The sequence below is a fragment of the Vicia villosa genome, linkage group LG3 (genome assembly GCF_029867415.1).
Source record: "Vicia villosa cultivar HV-30 ecotype Madison, WI linkage group LG3, Vvil1.0, whole genome shotgun sequence".
NCBI lineage: Eukaryota > Viridiplantae > Streptophyta > Magnoliopsida > Fabales > Fabaceae > Vicia > Vicia villosa.
Genome location: NC_081182.1, coordinates 77,169,355 through 77,191,113, shown reverse-complemented (window position 1 = coordinate 77,191,113; position 21,759 = coordinate 77,169,355). Strand labels below are relative to the sequence as shown.

Sequence of the window (21,759 nt, the reverse complement as noted above, 5' to 3'; positions counted from 1 at the left end):
ACTATTTAGTTTATTTATTAGTTTATTATCTGGTTCAACTGGTTAAATCATTTGAACATGATCTAGAGGTTTCACTGGTTCATTTTTTAAAACACTGTTTTGTATCATGTTATTTTAGTATTACAGATTCACTTTCCATGAAGGATTTAGTAGAGCATAAACCAAAAGGGGATTTTTTTTCATACACAATTTTAGGTTTCATATTAAGAAAATATGCTAATGTAGTTGGTGGATATCATGACTTTAACAGTTTAGCAGAGTGTTTAGTTCAAAAGACGGGAAGGAAGGGGGAATAACCCTCTCTTTGTTTTGTTTGTAAGGGGAGGGATACTGGATATGCGCCCGTACCTATGAAATGCATATTTTAATATTACTTTTATTCTTTTAAAATGGAAACCACTAGGATTCCAATATAGCTTCTTTACAAGTACATTTATTCCACTGTTTAAATTATTGCAGATTCCACTTTCACAGAAACAATAACACACCATTTTTTAGCCTCCAATTATTATTCATTCATTCTCATTACAAAACAATACTCTGTGAGTGAGTAAGTGAATAGATAGTGAAGAATAATAATGGATGTTTCTAGTGACATGTTTCCCATCGGAATGCGTATTCTTGCAGTAGAATATGATCCCACTTGCCTTCAAGTTTTAGAAACTCTTCTCCAAACATATCAATACCATGGTCTGCTTTTTTTTCCCAGATTCGAATCTGTTTTTTTCTCTGTTGTTTTTCATGTATATGCACAATTTTATATCCAAATTATGTGTATAAATAGTAATTGATTCGGGGTTGCAGTAACCACGACTAATCAAGCAACAACGGCATTGGCTATGTTGCAAGAAAACCAAGACAACTTTGACCTGCTAATCATTGATGTGAACATACCAGACATGGATGCATTTAAGTTTCTAGAACTTGTAGGACTTGAGATGGACCTTCCTGTCATAAGTAAGTGTTGTTCATCTTTTTTTCTTTCCATTTTTTTTTGTCTCTCGAATATCGGTTACGGCTATAATTATTAATCAATGATTGTTTTGGTGAACCTTTATTGTCATAAAATGTTTGATTCCAGTGTTGTCTGCATGCGGTGATACAAATCTGCTGATGAAGGGAATTTCCCACGGTGCATGTGATTATCTGCTGAAACCTGTGAGATTAGAGGAGCTAAGGAACATTTGGCAGCATGTAGTTAGGAGGAACAAGGCCGGAGTTGTTTGGTCTGTCGAGTTGCACCGCAAGTTTGTCGCTGCTGTTAATCACCTAGGCATTGACAGTATGTTTTCTTGTTCTTCACTCTACCTAGAACAATTTTTTGTATCTTATCAATTTTCTCATATTATTACAAATGTTATGAAGTTTTTCATTACTGAATTTGAGTGTGAGCCTCGTGATTCATGATATTGTTATTGTTCTGGCAGAGGCTGTACCCAAAAAAGTTCTGGATACCATGAATGTCGAAAATATTACAAGGGAGAACGTGGCTAGCCATCTCCAGGCACTTTTCTAGTTCTTTACCTGTTAGTTTAAATTGTTTAATATAAGTTAGGGTTAAATAAGTTTTTGGTCCCTATAAATATTGCAGTTTCATTTTTAGTCCCTTCTGGATTTTGGCACTGGTTTTAGCTGGTTTTGGCAACGGTTTTTTTGTAAAAATTGTTGCCTAAAGGCAGAGAGAGACTAAAAATGAAAACTGCAATATTTATAGGGACTAAAAACTTATTTAACACTATAAGTTAAATCATTATTTTCACTGATTGTTTCTTGTTTATGAAATGGTTATTTAACACTATAAGTTAAATCATTATTTTCACTAATTGTTTCTTGTTTATGAAATGGTTGCAGAAGTATAGACCTTATTTGAAAAGAATTAGCTGTGTTGCAAACCAACAAGCTAGTCAAGCTGGATTTGCAGAGTTAACTGAATGATCGTCATCAAGACAACCTCGCGTGAATATAGTAAGCCAGCAGCAGTTTTGTAATAATCTAGGTTCGTTGGAATACTTTGCAAGTTCAATGATGTAACATGTAACAACATTTGTGAAAATTAACCAGTGTTTTTCTGTAGATGACTCTGTAGGATGTGGAGGATGGAAAGCTTGGTTGAAACTACTATGTTGGTAATGAGGCTGCTTTGTTGGTAATGAGGTTGTGGTGCATGTACTTGGTTTCCTTATTTATTTTAATTTTTGACTTTTGGTAGGGTTGTAGTATGTATATCAGACATGTTTCTTGTAATATTATGGTAAGTGTCATCTGTGGTGTCATTTGTCTAAACAACTAACATTATTTTGTTTCACATTGTATTTTGGCTAGGGTGGCAAAACGGATTCGGCCCGTCGGGTATGTTCGTTTTGTCCGTGTTTTTTTATGGAACGGGACAAAATTTTAGACCCACACGCTCTAATATGTCCGTCTCGTCCCTTTTTTTTCGGGCTTTTACGAGCGCGGGCATTATCATGAAAATTTGTAAACTTTAAGCTTAAAATGTACAATATCTGCGGGCCCGCCCCACACTCATTTTTTTACAGGACAGAGCAAGGTTTTAGGCTCGCACCTTCAACAAAGCTCACCCCCACCGCATTTTCTTGTGAGCTTTTGCGGGACGGATCTAAACGGTGTGGGCATGCTTGTTTGCCACCTCTAATTTTGGCATATATACACGAAAAGAAGGCATTCTCTCTATCCCAATGTCGGTTGATAACACGGAAGAGGGTGGACCGCTTCTGACTCTTAAAATTAAACTCAAACACTTAAAATTAAATTCAAACAAAGAGCAAGATCTATACCTAAATTCCAAAGCAGTTAAGATTGATTCTCATTCATTTTAAAGTAAATGTTTGATTTTTTGGTATGTTTTTAGAAAAGCATTTGACCCTTACACAACTCATGTTTGACGAATTGTGTACATGTTCAATTTTTTGGGTCAGATTTTGCCTGGACTCAACAAAGCTCGCTCCGACTGATGACTTATCTAGAAGAATAAGTTCGGATTGAAACAACGGATGAGATAGGTTGGTCCTGTCGGCCTAAGACAAATAAGGGCCAATATTTGATTGAGATATGATAACGAACGTATTTATGGATGATTGAGAATATTATGGATTGAGATATGGGAAATCAAACTTGATTTTCAATCACCATTAAAAGGTCATATGGATCAGGGATAATCACATTAAATTAATTTTGATGGGCTTTACGTGTAGAATGAGTCATAATCGCTATATAAGGGAAAAAAACACAAGGAGAAAAACTATATACATTCACAAGAGGAGGTAGAACTGGTTTTTTCTTAAGTTCATAAAGGTTTATATGAAAGCCACATAGGTGGGAGAGCTTTAGCAAGTAAACTTCAGAGGGCCAGATACTACTAACCAAGTATGTGGAGAGACAGTATGGAATTCATATATTGATGTGACAAATGCCAGAGATTCTCTAACTTCATCCACGCCGCTATCGAGATAATGCACTCGGTTACTTCACTATGATCTTCCAATCAATAGGGAGAATACATCTTAGGGCCCTTCCCATTAACCCTGGACCAACTCAAATATCTACTGATTGGGATGGATTACTTCACTAAATGGGTAGAGGCATAGGCAGTAACAAAAATAACAACAGAGTGGGTGCAACACTTCTATTTGAGGAGTGTCATTCGTAGGATTGACTTGTCAAAAATCATTGTTTTTACACACATAGTTCGCCAATTCATTTGTAGCCAAGTTCTATCAATCATTATGAATCTAGATGAAGTTTATCTCATTCGAAGATCTATAACTGAATGGACAAGCATAAACAGCCATTAAAATCATACTCTTCAGGATGAGAAAGAAACTAGAAGAGACCAAAGGGCTCTGGGTCTAGCTGCTACATGGGGTATTATGGTCATATCACACAATCTCATACTCAACAATCAAGGAGACCCCCTTCAAGATGATATACAGTTTGAATGTGATACTTACAGTTGAAATTAACACACCTACATGACAACGAGAGTACTTCAACAATAAAGACAATCAGGTCGAGCTAAGGAGTTATGATGACCTGATATAAAAGGTTAGAGAGATGACTCAAATTCAAGAATTCGTGACAAAGAAAAGAGCGGCTGAAAGGTACAACTCCAAAGTGAAATCGAGAACAATGAAAGAAGTTGATCTGGTATTAAAACAGGTAGTGACACCGGCTAGAAAGGACAAGTTATATCCTAACTAAGGGGCTTTCCGATTACGACAAAAGTTATCTCATGGAGCATATAAGTTAGGAAGTCGTGATGGAGAAGTTCTGAGAACCTAGAATATCGTGAACTTAAGATACTATTACAGTTGAGTAGAGTCTCAAAATTTGCATTAAGCAAAGCAGTGGCGTTTTAGGATGGCGCTATTTTCCCCTGCAAGGACGAGAGTTTTTAATGAGGCTCCGTTTTGACTAGGTTTAGTTCGGGTTTGGGTTTTCCCCGATTACAGAATATGGGTACGAGTCAGGTAATGGGGACACTAGTACCCACCTCGAACCCGTCCCCGAACCCGCCCCGTTTATTTTATTTTGTATATTATTATATATTTTTGATAATTTAGAATATTAAATACGCAACCAAAATTTTGATATTTTGATTTGTATTTAGTATTTAAAATATTTGAAATGTATGTATGAATTTTTTTTGAGATTGTTTCATTTTATTATTTATAAAGTAATTTAATTTTGAAAAAAATAAGAATTTCTATTAAAAAAATTGATTTAACTAAATGGATGGCGGCGGAACGGAAATACCTGAACCCGTTTGGGTCGAGTTTGGGTTTTAATTTTTTATCCCCGTTTGAGTTTGGGACGGAAAATGGGGGTTGTTTGGGGATTCAGGTTTGGGGGAGGTAATAACCGTCCCCGACCCGCCCTGTTGCCATCCCTAGGCTCCGTTAAGTATTGTTTGGGAGTTTTGAGGGATTTTAAGAGATAGATAGTAAGACTTTTCCATATTATTCTCAAGATTCTTAATGCCATATTTTGAAGTATTCTAAGCACTTTTCCAATATTTAATGAAGTCAACCAGTCAAGTTTTTCCAGAAGCTGTTAAGACTTAGACTCGCTATAATATTATATACTCGCATCCTTTCAAAGTCTACAAATAACGGCTCTGACTACTTGAGGAGTTGGTTAAATTGTTAGTGAGAGTTTAAATATACTCAAAAGTATTCAAATTCTGGAACGTGGAGTTTGACCATTGAGCGTACTCAAAGATTATTCATACATGCTATAATTCAAATGGACCCATTATTGATCATGAAGAATATTAAGGATAAAGTGAAAGATTGAAGTGTGAACAAATTAACAAATAAACTAGTTTCCGATGTGTGGTTGTCATCATAGTACTAAAAATTACACACTGCATAATATAATACAACAGCTACATCTTTGGTAACAATATTGAACATGCAAATTAATTGAACCTCAAAAAGAAAATCTCGTTCAGGAAAACTCTTAACATCTCTAATGTCTATAGGGTGATTATTTCATATTCCACGGAAAAAGAATGTATGTGAGTCTCAGGTGCAGCAGCAGGTATTCAAAGCATATATCAAAACTCGATGTACTATATACTTTCATAAACCGGAGAACCAATATAGTAACACAACTGACACAACGAACTAATCATCTGATTCGTGAAGATCTATGTCTTTGTTCATCGACTTTATTCATCCAATCGTTGAGCCATAGTAGTCCTTTGTACCCATAATGAGTAGCAGCAACAAGTATGATCAAGAAAAACACAAACAGAAAAAACTGCTTTGTTCTCGAAATCACTTTCTGCTCAATTATTACAATCATAATAAGTCAGCAAAGAAATGTAGGCGGAATTTTTAAATAAATTCTTTTATCAAGAAAACTAACATACCTGTAATGTTGTTGGTTCATTGGACTCTACTACTCGGTCTCGCCTTTTACGTCGCTTTGGAACTGATTTTTCATTATCTGGCTCCTTTACCTTCAACAATTACTAATATTAGACTTGTATAAATGAATAAAAAGAACCGAGCAAACTAAATAACTTTGAATGTATGCGGAAAGTTCTGATGGAAGCACAATTACCTCTGTAACTCTAGATTTACGCAATTGCAATTCTGACTCAACAACCTGCACTTTTCTCTCACAGTCAGAATTGCAAGGAATAAGTCCAACTCCAAATTGATTTTTTGGTATATCGCTTGGGTCGCGACCGGCACGATTATGTGCTGCTTGAACATCTTGACAAAGCCACTCCTTTTTCAGTGTTTGGCATTTGCAACGAACAGTGACCTTGTGAAGCACAAGTTCATATTTTAGAAGATAAATTGGATTGATAATAAGTGTACTGTTTGTTTAGTTTGCAGAACCTAGAAATGTAATGCAAAAAACTAGACACTGATTGAGCAATTAGTGTTATTTTCAAAGTTAATTCATAATGCGGTGGCTATTAAATCGGTACCTTTTTATAGCATTTCTCAGGATTTGGGCATTGACCAGGATGACATATCTCTGGGCATAGATGTGTACAATTTGGCATCTTTCTGCAAAACCATTGTAACCAAAAAGGCTTATTCTAGCTAATCCATTTAGAGAAAGAGGAACAAGGAAAAGGGAAGAAGGAACATAAATCTAACAGACATTTTAAACTTAAAGTTGGTTTCAGAGGCTAAACTAGATTATAATTTACCTATGACAAGGTCCACCACATGACCGGGCAATCTCTTGATCCTTTGCAGACAAGCCGTTGTAATAAATGCATTCAAAAGCATGGACCATTGCACCACAATGACATGACCGTTTAATTAACACCTTGCATGGGGGGCAGTCTCCAGGATGGCATCGCCGAGGACAGTGATGTTGACATGTAGGCTTTCTTTCCTGATCAATGCAGTTCACACATTAAGAGACTAAAAATCAGCTCTGGTTTTGGATAGTAAAAGGTGAGATTATCAACTTTACACAGGAAAACAGAAACTCCATCGGTTCAGTTTAAATCCAGTGATAATACATAGAAAACACATTGCAACCCATGAATGAGAAAGACACCGGTGCAAAATAAAGAATAAAATACAATGGATTAATGGAATTATTAAAGATTCAAAACCTTTTGGCAAGAAAGCGAACAATTTTCACAAGCCTCACTTCTCAGTAACTGGTTCGTGGAAGACCGGTTCTCCAAGGGATGACAAGTTTTAGTACAATAATGATTGCCACATGGTAGAGGATTGCCACATAGATTTTCACAAGAGAACTGTGATTTATTAGAGCAGACCATCTGATAAGAGGGTGGAAAAAAAACAGAAACCATATTAAAAGCAGTTAATGCGAATTGGTTTGGGACAAAATCACTTAAAAGAATCATGCATTTCATAGTTCGTATGCAACTTGTAAGATAAGCAAAACAAACCATCTGCTCAGCTCCAATGTGCTGCCCTACACATGGTCTCCATTCTAGTTCTGGGCAAGGAGGGCATGGAGTTCCGGAAATACTTCCAATCTGTTGTATATTCTTCTTTTTCTTTGGTTTGAGAGTAAATTCGGGCTTAGGAGGAGGCCTTGCACCATGACAACTTTACAATGAAAAAAATGTGTTAAGGAAAAACTAAATGCTTGATAGTTCAAAAGTTTTAACCATTTGAAGCAATTTCTTCAAAATGATGCATAGTAACATTTCAATCTTCCATATATAGAGGGAAAATTCTTTCAAACCTTAATTTGCATGCATGGCCACATTGGTACTCTTCTCCACAAGGTAGGCGACAGGGCGGGCATGCTCCGTAATGGCATTTGTGTGGCTAAACAAAAGTAATGTGTTAATAATATTTTAAGAAAGATATGACGATGCAATTAAGGAACATCTACATATGATGATGACACCTTTTGTGAGTTGGTGATAATTCAAATCTTGAGAAAAACAAAAATAACAACCGATTAAAAGATATGAACAATTGCATTATGAAATTATAGCATCCAGTTTCAAATTTAATTGTACCCAAGCCCTAAAGGAGTTCGATTTTAGCATGTAATATATGTTTGAACCACAAAACTTATGCTTCCACAAAATATATTTTATGGAAAAGCCTACAAAACACACTTACAATTTCGACACTCTAGACATTAAGAATTCAATAAAAAAGACCTGGGGTGTTGGGGAAGAGGGCAATGATTCAACATCATTTTATTCGTTGTGTAGGGTACTTACTACTGCATTTTCAAAAAAATTAAAAAATTTACTTTAATAATTTACATAGCCTAGTTTTCACAAAGACAGTATGGTCATTAGATCAAGAGCATAACCAATCAAGGATTGAATCCCAAAACCTAAAGGGCAACTACATTTAGCTTATATCAAATCTCAAAATGGTTAGAGGCTTAGATACCCTTTAGAGACATGCTATTACAATTTTTTTTACAAGTTGTATTACCGGTTTGTTGGAGGGAAAAAAAACCATGAATTAGAGTTTATTTTTTCTAAATTATCATCCTATATTATAGCTTCACCCGATTACACATACTACAACATATCTCTGTTTGGGAATGTAAATACTTGCAGCAAAATAAATCAGTAACAAATAGTACCTTGCTGATTAAGGCATGCCGACATAAAGGCTTAATAGGACATTTTTTACGACATCTGGGTGGCTTTTGATCCATTTCAGTACCACAAGGAACCTGGTACAATATACATCACTCAGCAAATACAATTGAAGCAAGTGCCCCCAAAATTGATGAAACTCAAGTACATAGCATCAAGATCAAAGTAATAAAACACGCGCACTTGCGAAGAAAGAAATAACAGAGAATATGTATATAAGGTGCGTTTATTATTGACATTTACAATCTGCAAGACTATGCAAAGAAAATGATATACTGTTGATCACTACCAAAATCTCTCCCTTCTTCCAATCGAGGGAAAACAGGCAAAGACCCATTAAGTGCTGGGAAATGGGCAAGACAAATGCAAAAGCATAGTTCTATTCCCTGGAAGTTCCATCCATAAGTTTTCAAATTAATTTCTATTTAGTAAGTTCAACATTATCTAACCATCAACTTCTATGAGCTGAGCAGTCAATGGTGTTGATTTACATAAGTATATTCGCCGCTCATGCAATAATTTGCATACAAGAAAGAACTACAATTATAAAATGGAACTTCATGGTAAGCACAAACATGCCCAGTCGGAAAAGAAAAACCATGTAGCAAAAGGCTAGATGTTAATAGAATTCTGATGGAGAAACTCAAACCTCAAAATGTGTCTCCCCACATGCACACGATATTGTCACCATTATAGGACAAGGAGCACAGGGACCTCTGCAAGAACAAATTTAGCTATCATCAAACTGTATTCTGCATGTCTTAAACTTTAAGACTTCACAAGTTAGAGAACGAAGAATTGTTTTTTCAGTATAATATGCATAAGACATCAACAAATTGGTCCCTATGTTCTTAATAACCGATCAACCCAAAAATCAACATTTTCATGATGATGATGACGACAATGATGTGTTTCATCTCCATCTAGTCCATTGTGATAATATTGTACCTTGTTACTAGCTGATGCATATCAGTTAATATTTAAGCATCAAAGACAGTATTTCATATTAGTTAATATTGTTGCAGGATCACGCAATTTCAGAAAAGGGGCATACCTATGGCATGGAGATTGGCATTTATGGTTTCTACAGCGAAGCTTCCTGCCACATATCTAATAATTGTTGAAAAACAAAAGAAATTGATCAATGTAAATATACATTTTACAAGCCTACTGTCATAATGAATTAATACTAAAACTAATACAAAACAGGTACACGCACCTCTGAACATGGAGGACAATCTCCGTCACAGCAACGGCGTTTACATGGATGCCGGCCACAGTCACGCATCGTCAGGCACTTCCTCTCACATGCCAAATCTTGATAGCAAGGTACCTGTCCTAAGTTCAATTAACTTTGTCTACTTTGAATATCTCACAAACCACAACTAGAAACCAAAATGCATCTAAATTTCAAACAAGAATAAAACGAAAAACCACTTACATCTTTCTTGAGGCTACCACAGCGACAACACTTCCTAACAACAATCCTACAAGTCTCAATACACTGTCCACGGTGGCATCGTTCATGGCACCTATGATACCCACACGGTAACATTTTATCGCATGTAGCCCCACAAACCTGCATAGGAGCATCACAAGGCATTCCTTCATAGACCCTTTTACCACAAGGACATGTTCTCTTCCCTTGTAAAGGACACTCACCACACTCACCAGAATGACACCCTTTCTGACAAACATGCTTCCCACAACTAAGCTTCTTCTCACAAGGATCATCACATCGAAAAACACGATCACAACACTCCCTCTCCTCTTTCACCTTCCCACATTGACACGTATAAATACCACGAGTCCTGCACGGTGGACAAGCGCCACGGTGGCAAATCTCATTGCACCTATGAACACCACAATCCAACACCTTGGAACACGGAGCGTCACAAGAAAATTCCTTGAAACCGCATCTTCTAGTGTCGTGATGAGACCCACAAAAGCATCGAGCTTTAACGAGCTGGGGACAAGATGGACATGGCCCGGGATGGCAGAGAAGCAAACAACGGTGTCCACAATTATTCTTCAAAGATCTACCACAAACTTCACCACATGAATGTGGTAAAACCCAAGGATCATCACTGGGAGGATTCTCCAATTTGCCACAGAAGCATAGATAGGTTTTAGGGATGAGGCTTTTGGGATATTCCCCCCTACATTTGGGACAATGCCAGAGCGATGTTTCGGAGGCTTGGTCCTGCGAAATGGAGAGGCGAGTGACGGCACGTGCGGCGGCGAGATCGGAAGCTTGACGGGACCAGCTTTGGATGCAGAAGAGATGGAAGACTGCGAAGCAGAGGGAGGTGCATGACCAGGTGGGATCGGAAGGTTTGATGCGTTCGAGACATATGAGGCAGGAGAGAGCGCCGGAGGAGGAGGAGGTGAGGAAGGATTGGATCTTGGATAGGTCGGCAGAGGTGGCATTGGTTGAGGAGTGGCCGGAGAAATTGAAGTAGGATTTGAATATGGATTCGGAGAGGTCTGAGTGACGGAGGAGTTGGGAGGTGGAGGATCCTTCGTCGGAATCGGAGTCGGAAAGTTGGGTTGGCGGTGGCGGGTGGTGGCGCTGTGATGCCATCTGAGCTTTGGCAGTGTCCTGTGATTTCGAGCACCTTTCACTTGTTTGTGTTTGGTTTATTGGTCGTGTTTTTTCTATTTTTCATTTCGGTAAATAGAACATTCATATTTAAATTGAAACAAATTAAAGTTTTAAATTGATTAAAAAAATTTAAAACAATACACATACACGATTGAATATTACTACAAAATTACTTTACCCAAAGCTCAGTATGATGAGAAGGTAAAGATCTCTTTTAGCATAATCGAAGGTTATGAATTCGAACACAAAGTTATAGAATTAAATGTTATAGAACATCATGAAAAAATAGGTTCATCTTTTAAAATAGGGATAGAATTATCTGAAGCTGATTACTGAGGTATATAGGCTAAGGTTCAGGTTAGATTATATATATTTTTTAAATAGAAAATGCCTAAGTTTTATTTAAGTCTATTTAGTTAAAAAATTAGGCCTCAGACTTAAAAAAAAAAGTTTTTTAAGCCTATCAAGCCGGCCTAGTTAAATAAATATGAATAATTTTTTTTATTATTATTACATTATGTTTTGTATTTTGAATTAAAATACATAAATAAAACTTGATTATCTTGAAGAACTTGTGAAAATAAGATAAAAACATCTTATGAACACTGTTTTCATAAGTTCTCTTAAATAAATAGTCTCACATAACTTATGCTAATAGGTAAATTAAAATAAGTCAATGCAAACAAATTTTTAGTTTCTTGGTTTTTTAGTTAGTTAGTTTATAAATATTATTTTAATTGTTTATTAACGTATGTCTAAAACAAATAAACTTTTATGTAGGCTAACCAGACCTTCAAAAAAGTTAGTCTCAGGCCTAAAAATAAGCCTACGACAGGCTACAAGTCAGGCTTAGGTTTCGTTTTTTTTGACAGGTCAGACTCAGGCTTGGCAAATCCTAATTTGGCTCAGCCTATTTCCACCCCTAATCAAAGTACTAAGATTATATATACATTAAAACTTATATTTCAAACTTCAATTTGTTTTCAAAAATATCTTTTAAAATCACTTTAAATTTGGTAAAAATATTTTATACTGAAGTGTAATCAATTTTGAATCCTATATAATCGAATATATAATAAAATTTAAGCTTTAAGCGATTATGGGGTAAACTTGTATAGTAATCAATTATGAAATCTTATAATCGATTATGGAATCTTATAAAAATATTCTTGTTGTTGTTAAAAATGGTTCATTAGTTCTCACAAATCAAGTTGATGATGTGGAAAATAAACCTAGACACCTCTTCCGTTCAAGAATCAGAAATGGATGTAATCGGAGAAATGATGATTTTGAAACAATGGTATTGATCTTCGTCACAGCGGCGCGGGATGGACCTACATGATTAGCACCTAATGCCCAAGTCAGTTCAAGATTCAAGATGAGTATAGTGAAAAGTGAAGATCAGATAATGTACATTACTCTTGTGTGTGTGTGTGTGTGTGTGTATGAATTGTGACTTAGCCATTTAGGCCTCTAGTCTACCTAGGACAGTTGCCCCCAATGCTTTATCAGACAATAAATTAGTTGGGGAAAGTCTTAAGTGATGTTGGCTGGTCTCCAGGATGTTGTCTGATGAGAGAAATAGAACTGAAACGTTTGGAATTAGTTGGAAAAAAAGTAGTGGGGAACAAGCGTATTAAATGTCGTCCCATCATTGAAATGTTTTATAGCATTCTTCTGACATATGTGTTAACACGAAAGGCTAGAGCGTGGCAATTTATAGTCACTCGGGTTTGTGTATATCCTCAAGGGAAAATCTAATTGTTGATCTTGTGACTTCTTTCTCTAATTGGTCTGAATCTTTCAACTTACTTTTTAATATATATATATATATATATATATATATATATATATATAGATAGAGAGAGGAGAGAAATAATGACCTCACTATCTTTCATGCGTGGGATACGGAGGACCATTGGATCCGCCTGAGGCGTAAATCTCCAACAGCAATGTGTAGGATAATCCTACGATAAGGAAAAGATTCTAGAGGCATAATTGTGTAGTCGGTCAAGAGGCTTTGACCCATAATGAGCTATCTCATAGTGGTCGGTCCAAGAGGAATATGACTGACCCAAAACAGTTGCCCCCTTAAGCCCTTATGCTTGAGTAGCAAGATAAGGGTTTGGAGAATTTCACCCTCAGCGATCGATCACCTTTACTTTGTGCTTTCGTTGTTTGAAATGTTAAAGGTCTATTGTGGGAGTCATTATTAGTATTCTTGGGAACTAAAAACACTTAAGGGTTACATGTGAGAGATACGACCTTATATAAGACCCCTTTCTTTTTATGTTTTCATAACATAAGTCTAGGAAGAACTAGATTCATTTTCACTTGGATCTTTCTTTTCTTCTTCTTTTTTAGTGGTTATCTTTTTCTCGTTGAACATTTTATCTTCTTGTATTTGACAAAGTTAACATAATATGGTCAAAAAATCAAAGAAGAATGTGAAAGGAAACCAGAAGAATTCCTCGTTTCCATGGGAAAACTCTATATATTCTTCCACTGTGTCTGGATAAAGCTTTTCACGATGTGGGGGAACTATCGTACTGGGGTTCCACCATCCCTACTAAGGATGATAAAATATGTAGCGAGTATGGTAGTTGCACCATCCCTCTTTACGAATATCTCTTCTCAACCTTGTGTGTCTGCTTACCCTTTATTGCTTCTGAGGTTGGTGTTTTCAATAACTTGATAATGGCTCCCTCACAACTCACCTATTGAGTTGGGCGTATGTAAAGGCTTACCAATACTGGTGTGAATATCTGAAGGAAAAACCTTCCCATACCTTGTTTTTTATCTTTTCCGCTGCCACCGCAATACCTCATCCCTACCACGAGAACGAGAGTTAGTTTCCTTGGTGTCAACGATACGGGTCTTTGAAATCTTTCTGGAGTTGTTTCCCTTTGCTAGCTAGTTCTTCCCGGTTACTTCTCTTCATCTCCTGGCTCATACAACCATTTGTGGAGCCAAGCCTAAAGTAAGGGGTAAGTGTAAGTCATTGTTTCTCCATTATTGGTCAGCGAAGCCTTTTCTCATGGAGAATGGCACCTATGTTTATAAAAAGGGAGATTTTCCTGATGAGAACTCGTATCAAAAGAAAATATTAGTAGACTTTATTAATCGCCTGAGTTATCTTGGATGTGGAGGCCCCTCGACTGAGGATGATAGGAAACATTTAAAGCGTCTGATTGGCATTCCATTGTTGATGGGGGGCACGCCCGCGAGGATCGTCAAATTGCCTTTGGTAAGTTTAAAACTTCCTTCATTATTTTAATGTTGGTTTTCCCCTTTTTGGGTGCTTGTCTGGATAACAATCATGTTTCCTACCCTTTCGTGTATGCAAATGGATCTCGAGACAGGTCCTGGTCTTGCTCGTGAGTGCCAAGATTCACTCTTTGATGATGATTGGGTGTTTTTTGCCAATATTTTTGGACAGGCTCTAAGGGGAAGAGCTAAACCATTCGGCGCGGTCTGCTAAGGAAACTTTTGTTACTCTAACTTTAGACAATTTTGGCCATTCGAATGTCTTGTCGTCTCGCCTTGCTTGCACTCCTGAGGAGGTTTCCATTACCGTCTCGACATGGTATTTATCCTTCATTCAAAATCTCTTTAAGGCGGGGAATATGGAACTCATTTCAGAGATCACTCATAGTATGAATCAAGTTGCTTCTATATTCTCCCTTGTTTTTATTGGCAAAGGGACGTCTTGACTCCATGCAATCCCTCCAAGGGACATTTGGAAAGGGAAATGTGAAACTACAGAATGTAAGTGATTTGCTTTTAAGAGGAGCTTGTTGCACTGCAAGAGGAGGTCAATAATGCTGACTCTTTGCAAGAAGAAGCAAAATTCTATGACTTCCCTCCTACTTTGGTTGCTCAGGTAACCAAGTTGGTAGATGCCCTCAAGGTGGCGGAGAAATGGTATCATGATGCTTTTAAGAATGTTAAGGAGAAGACTTTTCAGGCGTAGGAGGATCGGGAAACTCTTCTTCAGGAGGTTGGGGCTCATGTCGGTCTGAGGCTGACGCGCTGTGATTCCCTGCTGGTAATGTTCGAGATTCTTTACCAGGTCGTAGAGCAAGCGAGGAGGTTCTTCCCTAATGCCATAATCTCGTCTGAGGCGCTGAACCCATTCCAAGCTAATTCCAAGGTGACTCTAGAGGGTGGTGGTCTTGGTGCCCCTGCTCCAAGAGTTTGGTTTGATTTCTTCTTTTTCTTTTGTATTATTTTTATTTCCTACAATAGGAATGATAGATGAAGATGGTCAAAATGTGAATATTCGGTTAAAGAAGCCTATTCTTCAATAATGGATGACTTTCACAACTGTGTTGCTGAAGAAAAGGCTTTGACATCAATATGGAGTAAATTAGTTTCACTAAAGGTGTTTGTTCAAAAAAAAAAAAAAAGGTGTTAGTATTGGTTGGGAGGATTTGGCAAAATGAAATACCGACTAGAGACAACTTAACTAAAAGAGGTATCTTAGTTGATTCTCAAAATTCGTGCTCATTTGGCTGCGGTAATGAAGGAAGTGTTTCGCACATTTTCTTCGAATGTCCGGTAGTGTTGTTGGTATGAAGTGAGATCCTAAGATGGCTAGATTTTGTTTATGTTTCTCACATTTTTCCATATTACAGGTTTAGTCCAGCGGTGGCAGGGTTCTCAAGGAGAAATTCATAGTCATTTGATACGTGTGCATTTGGATAATTTGGAGGACACGCAATGACAAAATATTTAGGAATACCAATCATATTGAAGTTAGTTGCATCAAAGATATCGTGGAGATTGCTCAAGGTTAAAGGGTTTACTTTTCCTCTTAATCAGTGGATCTCAAATCCAAAAGATTGTGTGGGTTGAAAAGTGTAAATACTTGTCAAGAAGAGCATGCAATTTTGTTTATTTTTCCTCTTAATTAGTGGATCTCAAATCCAATAGATTGTCTGGGTGGGAAACGGTAAATACCTGTCAAGAGGATGCAATTTCTTTAGACTGAGTGAGGAAGAAGCTACTGTGATTCATAGTGTCATCTATCTATTGGCAAGGTGTATGCTGGTAATCAGGTTGGCGGGGTTGTTTCTGGCAGTGTCGCTGCCACAGCAGATTGGAACTGGTATGATTTTTTTTTCTGCAGAATGACATATCTGTCGGGCTGGTTTGGAACTTCGAATCTGATGGGGCTTATTTAATCTGCCTGCTGCCAGATTAGTGTGTTGTTGGTTGTAGTGTATTGTTTCTTAATTCTGTCAATTGATGTGTTTGCTGCTTCATTATTCATCAAGCCAATTGCTGTTGGAGTTGTTTGTGGCTTATCGTATGGGAGACTGTATCTGTTTCAGAACTTTTTGTTTTGGTGGCATTGCTTAGGCCTATAGTAATATATTCTTATTTTGGCCTTTAAAAAAAAGTCGGTAGCTTGTTTCTCCGTCAACAATTATGATTGTGAATAGGCATCAATATATGCCACTAATGAGAAGGAATCAGTTTTTTAATAGATGTTTTGTCTATCTGTCATGATTTAGAACAGCGTTGTCAGATCCAAAACACAACCTTCATATTGAATAGTATTGACAAGCCTTACAACACAATGATACACTTTCTTCTCAAAACAACCTTCAAATTCAGATGAAACACACTCTTTGGTAGACACAACTAAAACATCTACCAACAAATTATTCTCACGCCCTTAGATATTTGTGTAAATATCAAAAGGGAAAAAAAACATAATCCAAAATAAACAATGTACTGTACTAGTACTACACACAGCTACATACAAACTCTTGTATCATATTGTAATTGCTGTACAAAATATATAGCAGAGAATACACAAAATCAGATGAACTCAAAGCGCATGAGAAGCTTTACATTGTTGTATTTAACTCCTTTGCGGGAATGTAATGGAACCGCTCGAATTCCACTTCTTAGTTCCCACACAGGTAAACATGTTTGCCCACCAAAGTCATCCTTCTCAGACATGTCATACTCATGAACTTCTATACGAAGCAGCGCCAACTCCGGAACTGAAAGCGGGAACTCGAATACCTCATTCCAAGAAGGCAACCAACTATCCTCTTTTGTTTTAGTTTTTTTCATAATAGTGTCAAAAGGGACTCCAGCAATCCCCACCTGCATAAGAATTTATCAGATAGAGTTGAAATGTTAGAAGCTTTAAAGGGAAGTTATCACTTAACATATGCAATAGAATGCAAGGAAGCATTATAAAACATATCGATGTTATAACTAGAACATGATTGTTTGAAACTTTTGATTAACATATTAGTTAAGTACTAATAACATAAGCGTTTATCATATAAGGACTTATGTATAAGGTATTTATATTCCAAAAGATGAAATCAAATTAAATTTTTTTCGTATAAGTTGTTTTCATAAACTTTATTGAAAATATTATGAAAATAATCTGAAAACAACTTATGGACATGCCATATGTTGTTTCTATAAACTATCTAAAACAATCGCACAAGTGGTTATGCCAGTAGATAAACTAAAATAAGCTAATCCAAACAGTCATGTAGATTGTCTTACCCTTGTATAGAAGTCTGGAGGTGAGAATTGATCAAAGTGTGTATGCTTGAAATCATAATACCATCCTTCCCCCATATATACAGTCACCTAATTAAGAGTAAGAAAACAATAAGATTTGTTAGAATATAGTCTAGAGATACATGAAAGAGGTAGATAGTGTACATAGTCCTTGTAAGAGTCACAAAAATCTCCATGCAATAAAGGCCTCACCTTCAAAGTAGTTTTCAATGGCAAAGAAGCTTTAGGATCAAAAACCTCATTATTGGGACCAGTTTTTAATAGAAAATCTGGTTTTTTAACAAAACCACAGCCTCCATTGGCTTTGAACATTCCTTGCATCAACCAAAGAGATCTTCCATACCCCTGTCAAGGAAAGCACCGATGGAAAAAACAGATTAGTAGAAATCTTTCATGATATCAATATCATTAGTAAATACCAAAAAGAAGATACCTGCATGTTAAATGCAACCATCTGAGCTCCGTGCATCCACCCAATTAATGGATTATAATTTGAAGAGGTAATGCGAGTACCTTTCGGATACACTCTCAGTATATTCCTCTGAGTAAACCTGTCAGCAATTAGGAAATCAATATTTATAAATAAAGAACTCATCCTGCAATGTGTTCTACTACATCTTTATTTCGAAGAGCTATAGACAGTTAAATATCATAATGCGGGAGGCCAAGCACACGGAAACGGATGCATTCTTAAGGACTAACTGGAATCATTTAACAGTATACCTGACAATTTCTTTTCCATATGTTTCAGCTGCCTTTTCAAGCTGTGACTCACTTAAACTTAGACGTCTCACTTTATCAGGATCCACTTTGAGACCTTCCACTAGTCCACCTTTAGGTTTCCCAGCATGAATAGCAATTAAACGTCTATATTCATCTGAAACATTTTGACGTGGCTTTTCTTCTTCATCAGAATCTTCCTCCTCATTAAGATCATCTTCATCGTCGCCGCCACTGTTCTGCTAAAGATGGCAAGCAAGAAAAACGAATCAACCAATCTAGTCATTGCAATTTATATACAACATTGAGTTAGTATCAAACCTTGTAATCAGATATGGTACCGCCTCTCAAACTAGGGACTTCTTTGCCCCAAGCTTCTTCATCACCTAAAGACTTTCCCTTAACTGATTCCTCTTTTTCCTGGCCTTCTTTTGCCTCAAGGTACTCTTTAGGTGGTTTTGTTGATATGATAATCCTCTTTTTGAGCGAGTCGGGCGAAGGAAATTCCTTCAAGCTTTCCGAGCTCGGACAAAATAGTATGTCTCCAAATGTTTGAGTAACCATCTGTAATTTGAACAGGACTATCAACCGTCAACAACGTTTAACAATAAAGCATACTATCAAAACTGGTATCTATCAAACTTTTGTATCAAGTTATCAGCAACCAGATATAAGAATGTAAACATTTTGAATTCCAATAGAATTCCAAGTAACTAACCTGAGCCACTTTGGCCTGAAGATCAGGAGTAAGATGGTCTTCTAATGTTATCACAACCGGATACTCCGACGCCACGAACGCATGCTCCTTAATAGACCTCAAACATTTGATAAGCGCGACAGGAGTAGTCAATGTCCTGTAAGATTGATTGCATCATTTTCTTACCATTAGTAAAATACATGGATGAATCTTCATCATCAAATCGTAATAAATATAAATCCCAAGCTTACCTTCCATGAAGAACTTCAATATCATCCTTAGATCCATTAGGCCATATATCCAACTCAATAACCCTAACCCCTCTCTGAAGCGCAAGGATGATAGGAGCATCACTGCAATCACTACTAAGCTGATTTCCAGTAAGATAGGAATTATGACCAGTGTGTATGTAATAATGAGACAACGGTAAACTCATATCTTGATGCACCTGAAATAACACAAACACCGTAATCAAAACAAAATAGTTCATAAAAATTACAAATCCACATAGAAAACACAAAATCAACAAAATAGGTGAAAAAGAAAAGGATTAGATTATACCCCGCGAGAAGGTAAGAGGGGAGGGTTATTATCACTGAAGAGAAACTTGAAGAAGCTTTCGAGATTGAGACCTCTTCGATGGAAGATACTCAAATGCTTATGACCGTCGATGATGGATTGTGCTTCATTCTCTGTGAAGTTCTTATCTCCCTGCACCTCGACGAGGAACCTTTGAAGATGAGATGCGGTCATGATGGCGTTCTCATCGGAGTAATTGTCATAGAGTTCCTTTATCTGCGGCGGTGCTTCTGATACGCCGAGTTTGAATCGGCGCCGGCAGCAAAAACAGACGCTGTAAGTTTGTTTTTTTGGTTTGGAAGTCATTGGTTTGATCGTTTGTTTCAGAGAGAAACAACAGTTTGATGATAATAATGATAACTACATAAGCGTGTGGATGGTGTATTGGTGAGTACGTGTGAGTTCTGTGTATTGAGGATAATATTTTTTTGATCTGAGAAGAAAGAGAATGGAATGGATACGTTTCGTGTTTCGTTGGCAATCGAAGAGAAAAGAAATGTTGTTGTCGGTTGGTCCCACGGTGTAACTTCTATTGAATGAAAATGTTGAATGGGACACAAGGCACCTTAGGATGAATGTGGTAAGATGTCACATACATGAGTTGTTATTAATTTTATTTTTTGAGAAAATGTGAGTTATTATTAGTTGAATAATTGGATTAGATATTTTTAAATTCTAAGAAATATATGTGTTAATGTACAAGGCGTGCTTTCAAATCCGTTAATATTTATGATTGTTGCGATCCTTTCCATGTGGTAACCGAAAATTGGAATTGATTTTAAGCTTGTACATTGAGGATTGTATAAAGTTATGCTTTCTTCATGGGTATATTCCTTATATAATATAACTCAATCTATGAATAACTTCCGTTGATAATTTCATTCTGTATTGGTTAGAGGAGGAAGTCCACCACAATTTCTTGAAAATGGTCAATAATTTCCCTTAATCACGAGGGATCAATTGATCTCCTTAAGGGTTTCTCAAACTCTAAGTCCAAAAAACATTTATAAATACCTCTCCTTCAGGAGAGAAGGGGATAAATCTTAACTCAGATCACATCCTACATACGCTTATATTTAAGCACCCTATTAATATACAAAGTCTCTCATCTACCTCACGTGAGCAGGTCCTCTGAACCACCACAAAACACCACTGTACATGGCTTCTCGCCGTCGTGAGCAAGCTCTAACCACTATATAATGTAATATACTTATTAAATTCTCTAAATATCCTTGTACTTGCAGGAGTAACACACACACCTACACTTTTTTACCAGTACGGACGGGGTTGCGTCCACCGTGGGGTCCCGGTAAAACTAACATAAACCGCACCTTTTTCATCAGCATCACCTTACTCGCTATCACCTTCCACTCCTACACCTAGCCACTCTCAACCATGATTTAGAAGGTACCAGCAGTAGCAGTGATGTCAACTAGGGGTGGAAATAGGCTGGGCCGAGCTAGGCTTTGCCAAACCTGAACCTGGCCTGTCAAAAAAACCGAAGCCTAAGCCTGGCCTGTAGCCTGTCGTAGGCTTATTTTTTAGGCCTGAGCCTGGCCTTTTCGAAGGCCTGGTTAGCCTGTTAGCCTACATAAAAGCCTATTTATTTTAGACATATGTAAATAACCAATTAAAATAATGTTTAAAAAGACTAACTTATTTTAAATTATCTATTAGCATAAGTTCTAGGAGACTATTTGTTTAAGAAAACTTATGAAAACAATTTTCATTAGGTGTTTTCATCTTATTTTCACAAGTTCTTCAAGACAACCATGTTTTATTTATGTATTTTAATTCAAAGTACAAAACATAACATAATGATCATAAAAAAAGTATTCATATTTATTTAAATAGGCCGGCCTGATAGGCTTAAAAGGCATTTTTAGGGCCTGAGGCCTAGCCTTTTTAACTAAATAGGCTTATAAAGAAACCTAGGCCTTTTCTATTTAAAAATAATGCGTAGCCTGGCCTGAGCCTATATAGGCTAGCCTGTAGGCCCCT

At 36.9% G+C, this 21,759-nt stretch overlaps 3 protein-coding genes across 5 annotated transcripts; 1 reads left to right on the top strand and 2 right to left on the bottom strand.

The window, feature by feature from the left end:
* The first annotated feature begins 500 nt into the window (after nucleotides 1-500).
* On the top strand, nucleotides 501-2,403 carry LOC131656129 (two-component response regulator ORR24-like). Of its 2 annotated transcripts, none has more exons than XR_009300004.1 (6): nucleotides 501-690; nucleotides 805-957; nucleotides 1,082-1,282; nucleotides 1,428-1,504; nucleotides 1,852-1,996; nucleotides 2,075-2,403. XR_009300004.1 is itself a non-coding variant. In XM_058925893.1 (6 exons), exons 1-5 carry the CDS (start codon nucleotides 579-581, stop codon nucleotides 1,933-1,935), a joined length of 627 nt encoding a protein of 208 aa, XP_058781876.1. In that variant the 5' UTR covers nucleotides 501-578; the 3' UTR covers nucleotides 1,936-1,965; nucleotides 2,075-2,402. The 2 variants fall into 2 exon arrangements, 1 of the variants encoding a protein (XP_058781876.1); XM_058925893.1 differs by having other exon boundaries at nucleotides 1,852-1,965; nucleotides 2,075-2,402.
* A 2,812-nt stretch (nucleotides 2,404-5,215) lies between these two features.
* On the bottom strand, nucleotides 5,216-11,277 carry LOC131661952 (NF-X1-type zinc finger protein NFXL2). The gene is made up of 13 exons (XM_058931615.1): nucleotides 10,041-11,277; nucleotides 9,819-9,932; nucleotides 9,654-9,709; nucleotides 9,249-9,315; nucleotides 8,584-8,676; nucleotides 7,714-7,799; nucleotides 7,412-7,574; nucleotides 7,109-7,279; nucleotides 6,692-6,882; nucleotides 6,464-6,545; nucleotides 6,088-6,294; nucleotides 5,894-5,983; nucleotides 5,216-5,805 (listed from the first exon to the last, which is right to left on the bottom strand). The coding sequence occupies exons 1-13, from the start codon at nucleotides 11,181-11,183 to the stop codon at nucleotides 5,650-5,652; spliced, it is 2,619 nt and encodes an 872-aa protein (XP_058787598.1). The 5' UTR covers nucleotides 11,184-11,277; the 3' UTR covers nucleotides 5,216-5,649.
* A 5,459-nt stretch (nucleotides 11,278-16,736) lies between these two features.
* On the bottom strand, nucleotides 16,737-20,278 carry LOC131661953 (phosphoinositide phospholipase C 2-like). 2 transcript variants are annotated; one of them, XM_058931617.1, is made up of 9 exons: nucleotides 19,741-20,278; nucleotides 19,431-19,627; nucleotides 19,201-19,336; nucleotides 18,804-19,046; nucleotides 18,486-18,721; nucleotides 18,196-18,313; nucleotides 17,955-18,107; nucleotides 17,745-17,831; nucleotides 16,737-17,327 (listed from the first exon to the last, which is right to left on the bottom strand). In XM_058931617.1, the coding sequence occupies exons 1-9, from the start codon at nucleotides 20,062-20,064 to the stop codon at nucleotides 17,034-17,036; spliced, it is 1,788 nt and encodes a 595-aa protein (XP_058787600.1). In that variant the 5' UTR covers nucleotides 20,065-20,278; the 3' UTR covers nucleotides 16,737-17,033. The 2 variants fall into 2 exon arrangements, with proteins under 2 accessions (XP_058787600.1, XP_058787599.1); XM_058931616.1 differs by having other exon boundaries at nucleotides 18,486-18,724; nucleotides 19,741-20,277.
* Nucleotides 20,279-21,759: the final 1,481 nt, after the last annotated feature.